Source organism: Hevea brasiliensis, chromosome 3 (assembly GCF_030052815.1).
Source record: "Hevea brasiliensis isolate MT/VB/25A 57/8 chromosome 3, ASM3005281v1, whole genome shotgun sequence".
Lineage (NCBI taxonomy): Eukaryota > Viridiplantae > Streptophyta > Magnoliopsida > Malpighiales > Euphorbiaceae > Hevea > Hevea brasiliensis.
This window is the reverse complement of record NC_079495.1, coordinates 10,352,805-10,372,052: the sequence shown is the minus strand read 5'-3', so window position 1 is coordinate 10,372,052 and position 19,248 is coordinate 10,352,805. Positions and strand designations below refer to the sequence as shown.

Here is a 19,248-nt window from a genome sequence, read left to right as displayed (position 1 = left end):
TACTGCTTGTGTCGCATGTTGCATTGTCTTTGTATTTGATTCAAATTTATGATAATTTGTTTGCGAAATTCCTTAATTTTGTTTATATTTATTTTGCAAATGTCTGTGTTATTGATTCCATTTGATTTCGTTACCATTTTGCTTGATTTGAGTTTTGGCTTATGCAAACTGTAGATGTGATTATGGCCATATGGGTTTTGAATTGTGGAAATGAATTAAATGAGTCGAAATAAATCTAAAATTTTTTATTTACTTCAGTTTGATTTTTTTTTTCTTTTTATTTGGTATTCATAATTTTATATTTTTAGATTTTGATTAGTTGATTAAATTGTCTTATAATAGTGTCAAAAAAAATTAAAAAAATATATTAAAATTTTCTCATTCAACATGAAATGTACGTGTATATAGATTATATAAAATTAAAAGAATAAAGCTACCGAATATCATATAGATGCTTATAATAAGAAAGCAATAAAAAGCAGTAGTGTTATAATTATATAGATTTATCGGATCAATTTAACTGATAATGGAATTAATAATCCATTGAATTCAAGCTTAAAATCACTTTATTCAGTAAATTAAAATTGATCTGTTTGAACTAGAAAATCACTTTATACAGTAAATTAAAATTGACCAGTTTGAATTAGCCGAGTTTAAACGTATAAATCACTTTACATTAAAAAATAATAAAAAAATTTGCATAGATAAGGCTCAAAACTAATCTGTTTGAGTTACATATATAATGCAAATGAGAGAGAGAGGCTGGGAAAGATTAAAAAACAAATAATAAAAAAACTTTTATTTTGAGTAAATTACATAAATAATACTTTAACTTGGGATATGTAATAATAAGATATATAAACATTAATTTGTAATATAAAACTCCTTAATTTTTAATTTAAATAACATAAAATCTATTTGTTATATTCAATAACCAATTTCTAAGCGATATAGTTCTCCACAAATATATATATATATATATTTGACCTAGCTATTCGAATTTTCGAATAGTCAATAAGTCTAATCATATTTAACAGTTTAATAATAAGATTCATTTAATCGGTTCTATTATTGTAAAATCCATTCAATAAAAAGAAAGAATCTTAATTAAAGATAAATAATCTTGATATCATTGCAAAATATAACAATGTCTATAATTATGCACTATAAATGAAAATATAATTCTATAATTATTCTAGCTAATAATATCTATATTAATTACGTAGTTGACTTATCAAAACTAATTATTGTCAATATCCTATATAAAGAGGTATATCATTTCTCTTTGATCAATTTAATATACTAGTTACTCATACTAACTCTAACTTAAACGTCGAAGGGTCTTCATTGGGTCTATACCTAGTAGACTCCTAACCCATTTATTTTCTATTTTACAAATCTATATCCGCAAGGAATTTTCATGGACCGTAACACTAAGTTATTTTTATTAAAATGGCATTTGTTATGTTAAAATTTATATTTACTATTTATTAATTTAACACTTATAAAAAAAGTTATTATATTCTATATTTACTAATAGTTTTAACTATTCAAATTATAAATTGACACTTTAATAATTTAAAATCTGATTATCTGAAACCATCCATTAATAAAAATATAATTTTTTATGCTGATCTAAAAATAAATTACGGAAATTAACTAGGGTTTTATATATATATATATATATATATAATTAATGTAAATGAGAGAAAAGGCAGGAAAGAAAAATAAAAAGACTTTTGTTTTAAGTAAATTATATAGATGGTATTTCAATTCAGTTATATATAACAGTAAAGTATCTTTAATTTATAATATAAAATCTCTTAATTTTTAATTTAAGTAGTATAAAACCCCTTATCATATTCAGTAATTAATTTATAAGTTATTTTTATTGAAGTGACTCTTATTATTTTAAAATTTATATTTTCTTTTTATTAACTTGACACTTACTAGGAAAAAAAATTATATTCTCTATTTACCAATAATTCTAATGATTTAAATTGCACAAATTGAAATTTTAATAATCTTGTTAGCATAATTACAAAGAATCAAATGATTTATAGAGATTTTAACATAATTATTTTACAATCATCAATTTGATTAGGAGATTTGTGTAGCATAATTTATTTTATTTTTTTTATTTGTCCAAATTAGTTCATATATTCATAAATATATATAATATAATATAAATGAAATGAATACGATATATACAATCATTTTTTCTTTTCTTTTTTCTTTCTTCTAACAAATCTAAAATTTGTTTATCCAAAAGAAATATAATATTTTTTAATTTAATAAATATTATATCAGTATAAACATCTTAGAGATTAAATATTGAAAGTTATTAGGAATTTATATTACAAAAATTAAAAATTAAAATATTTTATATTATAAATTAAAATTTAAATATGTTACTATTTTATATTTTTAAATTAAAATACTGCCTATATAATTTATTCTTTTTTGTTTTATATAATATGGAACGATAATTTAATTACTGATAAAGAAAATTTTGGTTGAATTCAATTAAAGGGAAAGTTTTATTATTCTTTATTTGTTTAGAAATTAAAATATAACAAAATAATAAAAATAAAACATAAAGTAAATCACTATATAGTAACTTATGTATTAAAATGATAATAGAATTATAAATAATAATTTATTATCAATTACGTGCAAAGCATAAATATTATTTTTAAAATATCTAAAAAGTTAAGAAAATGCATTAAATACATATCTTTTAAACATCATTTTTCTAATTTAATAAATTATTTTTATTTTTTAAAAAATAATTTTTGTTCAAAAGTTTTACCCATTTTGTTGCTTTTGAGAGGTTTTTGGTCCCTTAGAAAAATTAGAAGTTATCCGTCTATATAATATATTAGACAACAATTTTTTTTAATTATATATTTTAATTAAATTAATTAATTATTTTTTTATTTTTACTTTTTATTTGGATCCTTAAGTTGACAAAGAAAAATAAATAAATAAAAGAGAAGAAATTTAATTTATTTTTAAGTTATTTGGATAAATTTTTAAAATATGAGAAAAATATATTTTCCCTCCTAAAAAAATAAAGGAGAAATAACCATTATACTCTCATTTCATTTCTTATGGTTATATATTGTAAAAGAATATTTAAACAATCATTTCTCACTATTTCTCTCCCTTTCTCGTTAATTTAGAGAGAAATATTTTGAATTAAAATTTTTTTCTCTTTTCTCTTTCTTTTTCTTCAATTAGGCTTTTTCCCGTGGGTTTAATGACTTTTAGTATATTATTTAATTGAATAAAAAATGGATATATAGCTTTTATATATATATATATATATATATATATATATATATATATATATATGAAGAATAAATATAAATTAAAAATAAATATAAATAATAAATAATAAGATATCAATAAAATGTAAGTATTGTCATGATTTTTCCTTACAAAAAATTATGTACATAATTTATAATAATAGTGGACAATAAAGGTAGCTTTATTTTATATAATTTATTATTATTATTATTATTATTATTATTATTATTATTATTATTATTATTATTATTATTATTATTACTTTGAGTCTTAGATTTGCTTTTATTGATTAAATTATAACTATTATCATAAATTTTTTTAATTATTAAATGCCCTACAAGTCCATCATCAATTGATATTGTAAAATTGTTAGGAAAATAAGGATAAATGGATAAATATATGAAAAAAAAATTAATGGAGTATCACTTATCACTTTTCAATGAATTTTATTTTGAGACTAATTTTATTATATCTATATAGATATAGATTTTCTCCTCTGTTTGATATCCAAACAAGGAAATTAAGAGAAATCAATTTTTTCCTTTTTTATTTTTAGATTTCCCTCCATATCTCCATGTTTTTAGTTTATGAATAGTGTCATGGGCTTGCTGATCTCACATCAAAACTATGTGGTCCGTAATCAATTGGATGGACTAAGTCAGTCTCAACTATGTTTGCCCAATAAATAGACTAACAAGAAGTCGCTTAAGGAAGCCAAGCACACAAAAGGAAAAAAAGAATAGAATTTGGCAAAGAGGAAAATTTTATTTCTCTTGAAGTAATACTTTACAAGGTTTTTGTGTGCAAGTTAGTTGTAATACACTTGAAAATATATGGAATATGTGCCTAATTCCCTATTTATAGGCATCTCCATCTCCTCAACATGTGGTGGAGATTGCACCTCCAAAATGGGCAAGGATCCGATCTCTTCCACCTCCATAGTTTGGATGGCTCGGATGAAGTTTGGATAAATTTCAAGAATTGTCCCTAAATTTTGGGGGTTGTAATAGAATTATCTCTAAACTTAAAAATGTAACATAAAATCCCTTAAACTTTGAAATTTTGTACTGTAGAATCATTCTAATCTTTAATAGCCAGTTTATGCAATCCAGAATAATAGTGATGTGAATAATTCTCTATCCTCTATGTCATAGTAACAAAACTAATTATGATTTTCTTCACAGATTAACTATAAAAGAATTTAAGCTATATGAAATAATGAAGCACTAGATGTATAACAGCTGATTAGAGGGACTCTGCCTTAAAATAATAATAGCAATCATTCACGTTATTGCTACTTTGGATTGTTCACATTAGCGTGTTACTTATAGACTGATTATTAGAAGTAAAAAAGATTTTACTATATAAAATTTCAAAGTTTAAAGAGTTTTATATTACATATTTAAGTTTAGGGACGACTTTATTACAATCCCTAAAGTTCAAGAATGACTATTGAAATTTATCCGATGAAGTTTCCTTAGAAAGTGTACACCTCTTTTGCTAGATATTTTCATGACAACTTGCATGGAGAATTCTAAAGTTTCTAAGATGCTACTCAAAGTCACCTTTATGGAAGTTTCAATTTCTCAAGGGCTACTCAAAGGTATCTTCCTAGAAGTTTTATGTCACAACTCGATTTCTAGATTGGACCGGCACTAGAACTTGAGTTAGCATTAGGTCTCCGAAACTGGTAGTGAGTCTAATTATTTATAATCCAAATATAAAGCCCATAAAAGTAGTCCAATTTTAAAAAAACAAACAGTCAAAGCTCGACTATAAATTGGATTATCCAATGGAGTGCATTAACTCACCTGACCTGTAAACAAATAAAAACAATAATATAGGGAGCTTAGCTTACCCTCACAATCCTCAATACAAATAAATCAACAATTGGGAGCTCAGCTCCCTCCATCAACAGTAGTAAATTACATACATTCTCGCAATCTCACATAATTAGTTTTACAACAATAGAAATTTAAGTCATTACAAACCCAAATAAATAATTACAACTATTGGTTCATGCAGAGGCCTAAATTTAATGAAAAGACAATGAAAGTAAATTAGAATAATTTCTGCTTAAAACTGAGAAGGAAAGAAAGCAGGTTAATCACAAAAATAAGCCATCTGTCACGTAAAAAAAAATAGTTGAACAAGGGTGAGCACTTAGCTCAAAGAATAAAATATTGATTTTAAATATAATTTCTATAACTATCTAAAATCTAGTACATCCCTATGTATGAAATGCAACAAGTCCACATAATTTAAACAATTCAACCGATATTCGCATAAAAGATAATTTGGGGCATGCACACACTCGTGTGCAACATCAATACATATATGGAAGTTGATCCCTTATACAACTCTCTTAATCCAATGTCTGCCAGTGAGGTCAACTCAAGCTGGACTTTCTCTTAATAATCCAAGTGTGGGGGTTAGCGAGATCAACTTAAAGCCGTACTTATTCCGACTTATCTATATATATAAGGATCGGGTCCCAATGAGTCAAGCTTTAGTAGTGACTACTCATCCTGCTATATCCATATCCACACCATACTCACATCAACACACACGCAGAGCTTCAAATTATCTTAAGGTGACGTCCACAAGCAAGTTCATTAACATAAGCAACACAGGAACATGCCTAGCATTTAACTATTTATATACTTATTTATAAGTAAATGCATTAGCAAACCTGTAATATAAATTAATAATATTGAAATTACAAATAAAATAAATATCAACTCACAGACTATCCAAAAGTTACTAGGGCGGCTGAAAAGAAGAGGAAGACTGACTCGGATCACTTAAATAATTATATTCATGAATTATCAATAATAAAATAAAATAAGAACTCAAAGAATTAAAGACATCCTAAATTTTATGCCGAAAATTCAGCAGAATTTTCCTCATATCTAGGACCTACCCAATTTGCAAAACAGCTTAAATAACACTTCCTAATCCAAAGGCCTTAAGCCCACAACACATTAATAACATAATGCCCCTCTTGGGCCTGCCAAAACAATCAAATCTCACATATTCACACTATTTAGTTATTAAGTTTAAAATTAATATTTTGGAAAAACTATTTAAACTAACCCCAAAAATTTTATAATTATACCCCGCAGCCCTTAACAATGCTATTATACTAATACAATTAGAATCATAATTTTCTAGTTACCCACAAATATTTTATAAATTTTATTCTAAACTTAACCTAAGATAAAATGGAGTATTTGGAGTTCGAATTTACCTATACCAATTTTTGGCACCTGGATAGTGTTCGGAGCATCTGAAAATGGTAGGAAGTATTGTAATATTGACCCACTTTCAAAGTGGGTCCGACAGCCCCTGTGTTTCCTTCGAAATTGTAGTCCCGATCTCCAGTAAAATTTCTTTAAAATGAAATACTTACGTGAAGCCCATAATAACAAGAGTTAGAATATAATTTTTATTTAATTAAAAAGACCCATTAAGGACTCAAAAAATGACTGATGAATTTGTGGGACTCACCGAATTTTCGATATCGAAAAAATTCTAAATTAGTGTCGTTAAGAAGCTCTAAATGAGTAAAAACGCGCTGGTAGTCTCATAATTTTAGTGGGGTTCACGGTTTGAGAGAAATCTAGCCTAAAAATAAAAAAGGGTTAAAACTTTTCGAGTTCGATGCGCACAAAACGCTTAATGAAAATTAATAAAATTTGTGTATATAAAAAGCTCTTGACAATTAGAACACAATGGGAACAAGACTGATCTGATTGGTGGCTGAAATCACCAAAAACGGTGAGAAAAGTTGAAAATGCACGCATGAGGAAAGAAGGACTTTGGGCCGCGTTTATGGCCGAACGGAGAAGCGGCAGTGGCGGGGAGGGCTTTCTGGTGGTGCGCCGGCGAGGGAAGAAGGAGGGGAAAGTGGTGGCTAGCGATGGGAGTGAGGGAGGAGAGAAAAAAAGAAGAGAGAAGGAGGGGAGGTGCATGCGTGTGGGAGAGGAAGGAACAAGAAGAAAGGAACCAGTCCGATTTGACCGGTCTGATCTGATCCAGTTTGATTCGGCCGATCCAATTCAGGACACCCAAAAATTAATTTTTGCTCTACTATGGAACCCAAAATGAGACTCAAAAATTTTAAAAAAATTACAAAAAACTCAGAAAAATTTATAGAGTTTAAAAATATTTTTAAATTTACCACGTAGTTTTTAAATTAAATTTTAAAAATCATTAAAATTAATTATCTTAAAAAATAAAAACTCAATTTTAAAAAATTTAAAAATATTCAAATTAAATATCATAATATTTAATATATTAAAATATCAAAATTTATGCATAAAATAATAATTTAAAAATTCAAAATGTTATATTTTAGTTCTTTACTGGCAACTTAAAGTCATCATAAGCTCCCTTGGAGGTGTAGAGAGAGGGCTAGACATATTCCAGGCCATTTTAGAGAGTTCAATTCATTCTGTCGTGCCTGGACACTCAGTTGGCCCGTAAATGCTTTTATGCCACCAATCATGCTAGCCACTTGTGCTGCTTGCCTTACGCAGCACCTGTCTTTACCCAAACTTATGCCCAACCTTATTAGCTTGTAGTCCCACGAAGAAAATTTTATATTTTTGGGAGCTTGGGTTGACCTGTTACAATAGACAGGGACCCACGACCATGACATCGCTAACACCAGAACCACAACCCGATCCAGGGTCGAGCCACTCAAGCCCCAGCCAAAACCAACAACAGTGAAAACTCAAAAACTCGAAGGAGCCGAAGACAAACGCTCTAGTAGCCAAGAATTCATCTCTACCGCCTGAGGGGATGAGGAGCCTGAAATCAGAAACCGAGCAAAGGTTGAGCCCTCTCAGAAGTCTCCAAACGACGAAGAAACAGAGTCGATATCCTCTAAGACTATCACCAAACATCATTTTTAACCTTCAGTCGGGTGTTACCTTTAAAACAGCCTAAGACTTTCCGTAAGGCCACCTCATCACACACTATTAAACGCTCGCCAGAAAGCACAAGGGACCAAATTGGGGGGCTGAACTCCACTTTTACGCAAAACCCCTATTGATCCCTGAAGAAGCAGAAGAAGAAGAAGAAGAAGAACGAGAAGAAGAGCTGGAAGAAGAAGAAAAGCGAATCGTTTTTCTCATCCGAAAATGCCCCAGCATGTTCATTCTCAGCCAAATCCATGCGCGTATCCTTACACATCTCCTTCCTTTCTCCACTGTTTCCTTCTTGCTCTCCAAAGTCCTCTCCTTCTCCGCTCTATCTTCCTTTGGGAACTTCGCCTACGCACGCAAAGTTTTCTCTCAAATTCCAAACCCAGGCATTTTTGCTTACAATACCATTATAAGGGGTTGTTTCTATGCTAAAACCCCATCAAAAGAACCCTTTTATTTGTACAAAAGGATGGTTACAAGAGGCTACCCAAGTCCGAACACTTTCACTATGGCTTTTGTACTCAAAGCGTGCTCAGCTATAATGGCGCTTGAAGAGGGTCAGCAAGTCCATGCTCGTATTTTACGATCTGGGTTTACGTTAAACCCTTATGTGCAATCTTCATTGGTCAATTTTTATGCCAAGTGTGAGGAAATAAAGCTTGCGAGAAAGATGTTTGATGAAATTACTGAGAGGAATTTGGTTTCCTGGAGTGCAATGATAACTGGGTATGCAAGGGTGGGAATGGTCAATGAGGCTTTGAGTATGTTTAGGCAAATGCAGGGGGTCGGTATTGAACCTGATGAAGTTTCATTGGTTGGTGTGATTTCTGCTTGTGCCATGGCTGGAGCACTGGATATAGGGAAGTGGATTCATGCGTATATCAATAAAAGGAAGATTGATATTGATCTTGAGCTTAATACAGCACTAGTTAATATGTATGCAAAGTGTGGGTGTATAGAGAAGGCAAAAGAAATTTTTGATGAGATGCCAGTAAAGGATAGTAAAGCTTGGAGCTCAATGATTGTTGGCTTGGCCATTCATGGACTTGCAGAGGATGCATTAGAGGTATTTTCAAGGATGGAAGAAGCAAAGGTAATGAGTTAGCAAGAGTAAGTCTAACAGTGTTTATGAACAAAGCCAAGAGAGCTTAGCAATTTAGAGATATAACCGCACAAGTTTAATCAAATGTCAAGCTAGTCTTGTGCAAAATAGAATCATTAATTTAAGTTCTGTTAGTTTTTAACTAAGATCCATAAAACAGGTCGAGCAAACATAAATGAGTATTGTCATGCATATAAACATGACAGATTGAGCTGGCCTTGTGATGGGTTAAATTATTGTTATAAATTTTTGTAGGTGTCAGGAAATAATCTTGGTTATATCTTTTCAGGCCAAGCCGAACCATGTAACCTTCATTGGTATTTTATCTGCATGCGCCCGTGGTGGACTAGTTTCAGAAGGAAAGAGACATTGGTCAAGAATGCTTGAATTGGGAATAGAACCTTCAATGGAGCATTATGGTTGTATGGTTGATTTACTATGCCGTGGAGGCCTTGTTGACGAGGCCTACAATTTTGCGCTATCCACACCCTCACCAAATCCAGTAATATGGCGAACGTTACTAGTGGGCTACAAGAAAAGTAGGATGTTACAACAAGCTGAAATTGTTGCCGAGCAACTACTTGAACTAGAACCACTAAATGCAGAAAATTATATCATTCTTTCAAATTTGTATGCCACTGTTTCACAGTGGGAGAAGATGAGCCATGTGAGAAAGAAGATGAAGGAAAAAGGCATCAAGGCAGTGCCCGGATGCACCTCTATTGAGATTGATGGCTTTTTGCATGAGTTTGTAATGGGTGATTGGTCACACCCTGAGGCAGAGGAAATAAAAAGAACTCTGAAGGATGTATATGTGAGGATTCATAGTACTGGGTATGAGCCATGTGTGTCTTCTGTGCTGCACAATGTGGATGATGAAGAGAAAGAGAATTCTGTGTCTGAGCACAGTGAGAGGCTGGCCATCGCTTATGGCCTGCTGAAGACTAAAGCACCAGCAGCAATTAGGATAGTTAAGAATCTGACAGTTTGTTGGGACTGCCATGAAGTGACGAAAATTATCAGTAAAGTTTATAACCGGGAAATTATTGTAAGGGATCGGGTTCGTTTCCATAAATTTGTCAATGGAACATGTTCCTGCAGAGATTACTGGTAAAATGTTTTCAATATAGATCGGGTAGCGATCTCCATCTCATTTTTCAATGCTTTTTTATTTACCAAGGTGTAGTTTTCTGGATAAACAAGACTATGATGAAACATGCTTTACTGATATGGCTTCCCTTTGCTCACATTTCTCAACAATAAACTGAGAGATAATGGGAAATTCATTATTGCAACTGAAATATAAAATGGAAATCAGAGAATTGTCATGAAAAACACTTATTGCCAATAGATGAAATACAACATCACCACCGTCATCATAGACCTGGGATCCCCAATCTACGGTATCTCTTTCGCCCCATCTTTTGGGTACATGAGCATCACTTCGAGTACGCGCATGCACAAAGCTTATTATTTAAAGCTTTCCCTACCCCCCACTAAAAATGGTGATATTCTATTTCATATTTGATACCATCTCTTCAAATTACTCCAGGCGTTACCTAAACTTGGATCTCCAAAGTCCACCTATACATCTCCTCCTCTGGTACAGGGAGAGTCAGGGTCACTAGTCCAGTATCAGAGTCATAGTTGAAGTCAGTTTCAGCATTACCCACTAAGCATTTCAGTGGGCGCTGCGAAGAGTATGCCCCGAAACGTCCGCATCCTCTAACTTTTAGTGCAATGGTTGCAGTTGGAGACCGATTTTCACTGAGTGAAGTAGTAATCTCTGAGCAGACCTCACCATCAAAGTGCTCTGGTTTCTCGTCAGAAGCCACCTTAATTTCCAACTGATCCACAGCACCACCTGTGTTGAACATGTCAAGCAACCCAAATGGTGCAAATGAAATGTTGGAAGTGATCTCCTGCACAATTAATAAGATATGTGAGTAATCAGACTTGCTGTGTAAATAATGGGGCAGCCTATAAAATAAAAATTTTAAAAAAAAAAAAAAACTGAAGGTTACCATGATTGGACAGAAATGGAAGAGTTCATAGTCAAGAACTTTCAGTGTCACTGGCATTGAAGCACCTTTAGGTAACCGAACCACCTCCCCTGAAATTCAAAAAAGAAGAAAATTGTTTCTGGTTACCATCTTTTGAATCAACAATCCTACGGGAGAACTATGAACATTATTTCGAAGTAAACGCGGTTGTTTATTCTCTTTCGTGGCATTATCTAATTTTCCTTACAAGAAGCTTCATATAATAAATCCAAGACTTGCAAAAAATAAAAAAAAAGGAAGAAGAAAAGAAAAAAGCAACTTTCAGTGTATGTAGAAGTGTTTAAAAACCACTTATATCAGAAAGGCCAGCAACTCTAGTAAATTTACCTGATTTATGGGTATATACTATTGTCTCCCCATTCCAATCTGCACCAGCAACTTGAGCAATACAGTCCACATCAGTGGCACGAACAGAGCCAGTGAGGGTACCAGGAGAAGCATCATGAATGCGGGTCTTCTTTTCAATCTTGCACCAACCAGCACCTTGGCAGTTAAAAACACCAACCACACCAGTGCATTTGTTCACATTCCATATCTTCAGCAAGCTGCAAAATTTAACATATCAAATGGGTATCTAAACAAAGCAGCATGTTCAGAACTGAGCTCCCAGACACGCAGGAGAAAGAAAGTCAACATACCTGGTACCGTCTCTTGCTGGATCGACAAAGAGAGAATCACGAGTAGGCCTGCCAGGAAGTTGGGCACGCAGAATTGATCCATCAGGAAGGACCAGCTTCTTCAGTAGCTCAAAGTTGTGGTTGCCAGGCTTATCACTACATAGAAAAATGAGAAACATATTTGCAAGTTAACTCTTGTTAACTTCTCACATTTCAATGTTAATATGGATGCATAATTTGGATCAGTTTAAGAATGAAGCAACATACATAATTTGTATCAGTTTAAAGGATGAGATAACATACCTGACATAGATTGGACACCCACCAATAGCACGAGCTGCGCCATGATAATCTGCAGCAGGATGTAAACTCTGAAAACACATATTTTGTTAATATATAGTAATTGATGTCCTGGTAAACTGAAGTTAAAGCCTCAAGAATGTAGAGCACGGAAGCTTTCAGCTTTTACTCACATGGAACATATCCCAGTCAGGTTGCATAAATTCTCCAAGGAAAATTGTGTTGTAAGCCACGGAGGAAATATGAATGGTGTGGGAAGCAGGGTCCCTAGGATAGAAGTCATCAGAAGCTCTCACAACAGCAGTCTGCTTGGCACTGTAGATCCCATCGGTGTTATGGCACATGCATGCGATACATCCATTGTCAGGGAAGTTTCGTGCAACCGAAGCCTCAAGAGCTTGGTGATAGCTGCGGGTGAGGGAAACTCTTCCACCATGACCAGCACCAAGGGTCTCAATGATGTTCTGAACATCAACTTTTACTCCATCCACACCACATGAGGCCAAGTAGGCATGAAGCTCATTATAGAAATCGAAAACCTTCTTGGGATGCACCAAACCAAGGCCATGGACAGAGAGACTATCCATGACAATGTCCGGTTGGTTGCCTAATATACCAGGAGACTGAACTGGATATGCCAATGCAGTGTCATAATGCTCCATACCAGCAGCTGCTGGTTTTACTCCACCCCAGTAACCAGCTAAAGCATGCCATACATATACAAACCTGTGCCAAACAATAAAACAGAATGAAACTTCCAAATGCACTTTTATAAGCTACTACCTTTTTTTTTTAAATTTTTTTCACCTTTTAATCAATTTATTGTTATTAATTTTTTGACCAATAAAAAGAGCTACATAAAACAACTTTCATGCATGCTATGAATTTCCCGTGAATAAACACCATTAGCAGCAGCAGAAAACTAAAAGACTTCCAGGTAAACAAAACAATGCAGACCACTCACTTCACATTGTGACATTTCTTGGCATCTTCCACAACATGCTTTAGTCCTCTGGCCTCCTCAGTATTTTCACCATTCTTCTGAAATTTTGCATTCTCCTTTATTCCAGTGAGCCTTCTTGCAAATCTGCAAGGAAAAAAGAAAGTCAACTTGAAATTTGATTTAATCAACAAAATGCTAAATAAGAAATTTGCTCTTGAAGATCATGTCAAGGACACACATTGAAGCTCAAATATTAAGTTTAGAATGACAATAGAAATGAAGACTTTAGTCCTTATATCCGTGCAAAAGACATACAAATATTTGTTAATAGTTTGGTAATCTGGCCCCTAAAGCTTAAATCTAAGAACAAGCATAGAAAGCAATACACAGATACATCATTACAAGTATCAAAGACTTGTTATCATTGATCCTGGTTATGTATTGTTAGCAAAACAGGACTTGCCACAAATTCCACAATTGTAATTACCAAAAGATGGGATATTCATGATCAACTTTAATAAATGAGGGGAGGGGGGGTTGGAGGGAGAGAAAGGGAGAAAAGAGGGTTGGGGGGGGGGGGGGGGGAGAGGACGGGTAATGGGAGGAGAGAGAGAGAGAATGGGAGGAGAGAGAGAGAGAGAGATTCATACTGTGCTCCTTCTTGCACAACAGCATTAGTATCTTCCTTGGGCTTGTTTTCAATCTGTTGCCAACCATCATCTATGATCAAAAATCGTGGAGGAGTCCCTCCCTCTGATAGGCTGCAAAAATAATAAGACCACAAATCAACCATTAAATCTTCTGACTTATAATTGCTCATTACTTCTGGCTGCCATATATAAATTAAGAGTCAATTCACTCTCTAAAAATTACTTCTGAACTACCTTTTAAGGCCTTCCTCAACACCCTCAGCTGTGACATCAGTGTAAAATGCATCCCAAGTGCACCAGCCAAACCAGTCAAGGAAAGACGGCAACTACACAAGACCAAAAGCATAAAAGACATGAGATTCAGAAACTTTGAGCTTCAACATAGCTGTGATTGAAATTATTGATTTTAAAAACAACACATAAAGTATAAATTAGAACAAAATATTCTTACCTTTTTCTTCTCTCGATGAAGAAAAGTTTGCATGTGTTTTTCCAAAGCCCTGTTTTCATGTGAAATCACTTGTTAAATTGTAAGCATTGCAAGCAAACTGCTGAATATCAGATAAACAGCTCTCTATTCTCGGAAGGAAACAAACATAGATAATTCATCTTTTTACACAAATCTTTCAAAAAAGAATATAATTGAAGTTTATTTCAAGCTAAAATGGGGGACTCACTTTACAGCTTGGTTGATAACTTCAAATGGGTTGGTCCCTGCATGCATGTAGACTAGGTAAAGGCCCTGCTTAGTTTCAACAGCATCATCCCCTGCAAAACCAAATCACACACCAAAAAAAACACATCGTTTTGGTTCTTTCGAACTGGAACCTCCTAATCTATTTCTTCCTGAATTGATATAAACTCCATAAATTGATTCATTTGGATGGGACAGTCAATGACTGGTTCTCAAGCATGCTTGTGTTGGCATCAATGACAACTCCACCCCATATTCAGCATGTTTGTCTCCATCACCAACAGCCGACAAGATGAAACTGAATTAATGAAGATTTGATTCATGGGCAGGGTGCACCAGCCACTTTATGATGGCTATGATCAACTCACCGCTCTCAAGGCAGATCTCCATCTCATTCTTTTCATTGCCTTGCAGAACAGCACGGAACTGGCCTTCAAGTAGAGGAAGGAAGACGGTGTAAATAGTCTGGGCATCATCCTGAACTCCTTCACCACCATCCCTACTTTCCACTAGCATGAACTGGGTCTCCAAAGGAATGTCTTTCCCACAAATGCCCATCCTCTGGGTCATCCACCATAACTTGAAACGGAAACAACACATAAAACGGAGACCTCTGCCACAAATTTCTTATCTTGTAAATATAGTTCCCAAAACCATGCTGTATGCTAAAAGAAGATAATAATCCGACACATACAAATAAGTAGAGTAACAACTATGGTCCTAATAGAATTTTTTACATATATTATTACTACTAATTAAAATTGTGAGATATGCTATGAAATCTGCAATATTTAATCACTACATCAAAATTAAAAAAAAAAAAAAAAAAAAAAAAGGTAGTTGACAGGAAATAGAAGACTAGAGAAAAGATAGTGAGAAAAGAATCTCAAAGCTATCTGTGTATTAAATTATGAACTTCAGCTCTTCTTATGCTAGTAACATATAAGTTGGATCAGAAGTGCAACAAACAGTTGGCTCTTCTTATGCTAAGCAATCACGACTCATTTACGATTAAATCTGAATTCACAAATAAATGTAATGAATCAATATTTTTTTAAAGAGTAACAAAATGATTCATCAAGATTGCATAAATAATAATAATAATAATAATAATAGAAGCTGAAACTTACTCTAAAACGCCAACAGGAAAGACATGGAGACTTTTGCTATGAGAAGCAGTGGCACCAATAAATGCACCAGCAACGAGTCCCACACCCGATCCAGGAGTCAAGATGATGTTGTCTGGCACTCCAGTTAAAATGGTCTTCCCATGAACCACAAGGTTCCCATCGTTGATTGAAATCTTGGGTGTGACAGTCATTGTTGATGAGCACCGAGTTACTGCCGCCACAACACAAGGCAAAAAGAACATATACATATTAATAAAAGAAATGAAACCCAATAAGCACAACTGAGAAACAAATCAGGCCCATTAAAAAACAAAGATTCCAACCAGTCAACCACCACCAAACGTTTCAACTCGTTAGAAAGAAGAATCTAAATAAATAATCAACCTAAGGGCCTATGATTTCTTCTGCGGAAGCTAATGCGAGGAACATTAGAGTAATTTCTGCAGGAGCAAATTTGAGAATTTGGGGATTTTGTTCGAGCAATGCGGAGGTAACCGCCATAACACTTCCACCAACAAGGACGAACCCACTTCAATTGTTGCCGTGCTCCTACAATCCCTGGCATTTTCTCGCTCATCTAACCGAAACCCAAAAGGGAAAAAAAAAAAAAACAGATAAAAAACTAGAAACATATCTATTTTTGCCGCGCTCTTCGAAAACGTATTTCCACAATTAATTTATTTAAAAAAATTTAAAAAAATGGGTCAGAAAATTTATACTGGAAAATTTCCAAATTTGATTTGGAAGGTTTAGCTTAGTCGCCTGCATGAGCCGTATGAGTTTCGCGCTATCTTCGTATGAATACAAAACATCACAGTTGAATATGGACTTGTTTGTCAATTTTGGAAACTTTATGGGGGTTTTATGAAAATCACGTAAGGGCTTGTGGGGTGGGGCCGTTGGGGGTGGATTTGAAGAAAAAGCAGAAAATTATAGAGCCACTTTGGCTGTTGGACCTCGAACGCGAGCACGATCCGCTTTCAACTTTCTGGCAGCTGTGGAAAAAAGCATTTTGTCCAGAAATTCAAAAAATAGAAAATTTTGTCGATGGTGACTGACCAGAAATACAGTGAACTTAAAGAAAAATCTAAAGAAAAGGTCACGAGAGAGAAAGGAAAAGGAGAAAGAGAAAGATGGAAACAGCTAGAAAAGCTTCAAACTGGCGATACTCATGGAAAAATAGCTTTGATTTTCGTGGAAATTGAGTCTATATTACTAGAGGAAAAGCTTCAAAAGCTTAAATTTTCACGATAAATTAGGTAAAGATAAAACTTGGGGAGAATCCTTCTGATCTGTGCACAAATAATTCTAATTTGAAGTTCATTTTTCGTATTATGCAGATCTACACAGAAATTCCAAAAATCTCCACAGCGAAAGTTTCCTGTCTCATCAACCGCAATGGGAAGAGCTTCAATTTCTCCAGCAGACGCTTAAAATTAGGCTATGAACTATGAGATCTCATCATCATCAAGAAACTCGACATGAAATTGCAACGTATATATAACTAAAAAAAAAAAAAAAAAACCATCTTAGATTTCTCAAGCAGAAAACTGAATACTCCGGTTTCTCCACACGGGCAGGGCTCAAAGAAAGAAGAAAAGGGTAGTACGTAACAGTTAAGAATTCACCAAAAATCTCCACCAAGAGACTCACCAGCAAAGAAAGAGTCACAACTAGCTAGGAGATGAGCAGCTCTTGCTCTTGCAAAGCTTAAGGAAGCTTTATAAATAAAATTCAGAATGTGTAAAGCTCAATAGAAGCGCAATCACGAGGGAGTGCTTCTTCTACGAGAGATTGATACGCTCACAGCAACGCTCAGTTGCATAAATGGGTAAGCAGTAGCACACAATAAACCACGGCGCGAGGGAAGAATGAGAAGGCGGGTGGGGTTTTATATCTCTTGAGGTTAAACGTCGAACATGTTTGCAGCGAGTAGATCCTTCGAGATCATGACACGTTGCAATTGTTGTCTGGAGTGGAATTTTATTTGTAAGAGATTTAATATACATCCATTAAAAAAAAGATGTTTTTCATGGATAATTTACGGAGAAAAACAAGGAATTTTCGAGTAAATTCCAGGAAGAAATCTCTCAAAGTGCTCAAAAGGCCAATCTTCCCTGGGCATTTTTTTTATTGTGAAAAAAAAAACAACAAATCAAATTTTTGTAAATATTTAATTCAACTAAATTTTAATAAAATAAATTTAAATAATATATAATTTACAAACAGATTTACATTTAAAAAATAATAATTATAATAGATTTGAATCAAATATTTATTCAAATGATTTATATAAATATTTAATTAAATATAAAAAAATATAATATTTATAAATTTTATTTTTTATTTTAAATAAAATAAAATATAAATATTTTATAAAATTTTTAAAATATAAATTATTAATAAAAAATAATTTTATATAAATTATTAATTAAAATATATAAAATTAGATGAATTTAAATATTTTTTAAATAATAATAAATATTAATTTTATATATAATAAAATTTAATTGAATATGTGATTTTCAAGATTATCTAACATCCTAACTGTGAAAGCACGGCCACGTTGTCCGTGTTAGGAGGTAAAAACGACCGCCGTTCTGCAAACGTTAGGAGAACCGTTATGACGTGGTAAAAGCAGGATTAGCTTTTAGAAAAGGCCCAAACTTTGATGAAGTTGCAGCTGAGCACAGTAGTCGTCGAGAAGTGGTCCCATGACTCTACTCTCCCACTTTGGGTCAAGCTGAAGCTGCAGTTGCAGGTAGCCAAACAAGACCAATCTTCTTGGTGCAAGAGATTTTGAGTTCCATCCTACAGCAATCATCAACTTTCCTCATTTTCTTGCTCATCCATGTGCCAGATATCAGGAGTGATAGCACAAGCAGTGGCGGCTCCTGAATTTAATTTTAAGACATCAAAGTAACACTCTGTTTCATCTGTGGGTTATCTGAATTATTTATTATTTTATTTTAATAATATAATTTAATATATATATTTTTTATATTTTTATAATCATATTATAAAATTTTATTAATGATAAATTTTTTTATTTATTATAATTTTATTTTATGCATTAATAGATAAATTATTTGATTAATAAGTTTTTTATTATTATTACTTACAATTAATTATTTAACATATTTTAATAAAAAAAAGGCAAAATAATAAAAAAAAATGTCATGTGGTGATTTTAAAGTATTATTATTAAAATTATTATATTTTAAAAATAAGATATGTTTTTAAAAATAGATATTTAAATTTTATAAATAAATTTTAGTGAATAATTATTTAAATATATTTAATAAACTTTTTAAAAAATAATTCATTTTTTTACTGATTTAACAAAATATTTAATTAAAAAAATATTTTGAGTAGAGTTTTATAATGTATATAATTGTAAACTTAAAAATTTTAAAATTTTCAAAAGTATAATAAAAAGAATTTTAGATAACTATTATTATTTTATATGAGATAAGATTTTAATATTTAAAATTTAAAAATATTTA

The 19,248-nt window shown here is 32.5% G+C and overlaps 2 protein-coding genes across 3 annotated transcripts; one reads left to right on the top strand and one right to left on the bottom strand.

Moving 5' to 3' along the window:
* Nucleotides 1-7,800: 7,800 nt before the first annotated feature.
* Nucleotides 7,801-10,524, top strand: LOC110652214 (pentatricopeptide repeat-containing protein At4g21065). Its single transcript, XM_058143837.1, has 2 exons — nt 7,801-9,336; nt 9,635-10,524. Exons 1-2 carry the CDS (start codon nt 8,470-8,472, stop codon nt 10,457-10,459), a joined length of 1,692 nt encoding a protein of 563 aa, XP_057999820.1. The 5' UTR covers nt 7,801-8,469; the 3' UTR covers nt 10,460-10,524.
* Nucleotides 10,525-10,610: 86 nt separating this feature from the next.
* LOC110652213 (probable galactinol--sucrose galactosyltransferase 2) lies at nt 10,611-17,620 on the bottom strand. Of its 2 annotated transcripts, none has more exons than XM_021807772.2 (14): nt 17,396-17,620; nt 15,743-15,953; nt 14,981-15,225; nt 14,596-14,686; nt 14,370-14,418; nt 14,153-14,244; nt 13,919-14,029; nt 13,290-13,412; nt 12,499-13,051; nt 12,329-12,396; nt 12,047-12,181; nt 11,736-11,953; nt 11,370-11,458; nt 10,611-11,267 (listed from the first exon to the last, which is right to left on the bottom strand). In XM_021807772.2, the coding sequence occupies exons 2-14, from the start codon at nt 15,931-15,933 to the stop codon at nt 10,905-10,907; spliced, it is 2,328 nt and encodes a 775-aa protein (XP_021663464.2). In that variant the 5' UTR covers nt 15,934-15,953; nt 17,396-17,620; the 3' UTR covers nt 10,611-10,904. The 2 variants fall into 2 exon arrangements, with proteins under 2 accessions (XP_021663464.2, XP_021663463.2); XM_021807771.2 differs by lacking the exon at nt 17,396-17,620 and adding an exon at nt 16,127-16,751.
* Between the last annotated feature and the right edge of the window lie 1,628 nt (nt 17,621-19,248).

What these genes read in the sequence shown, in the direction of transcription:
- LOC110652214 (XM_058143837.1), top strand. Translation starts at nt 8,470, where the DNA reads ATGTTCATTCTCAGCCAAATCCATGCGCGTATCCTTACACATCTCCTT. An exon ending in CAAGGATGGAAGAAGCAAAG is followed by an intron (nt 9,337 to 9,634) that starts GTAATGAGTTAG and finishes ATATCTTTTCAG; the next exon opens with GCCAAGCCGAACCATGTAAC.
- LOC110652213 (XM_021807771.2), bottom strand. Translation starts at nt 16,319, where the DNA reads ATGAGCGAGAAAATGCCAGGGATTGTAGGAGCACGGCAACAATTGAAG. An exon ending in CCAGCAAGAGACGGTACCAG is followed by an intron (nt 11,954 to 12,046) that starts GTATGTTGACTT and finishes TAAATTTTGCAG; the next exon opens with CTTGCTGAAGATATGGAATG. An exon ending in TCCATTTCTGTCCAATCATG is followed by an intron (nt 11,268 to 11,369) that starts GTAACCTTCAGT and finishes TTAATTGTGCAG; the next exon opens with GAGATCACTTCCAACATTTC.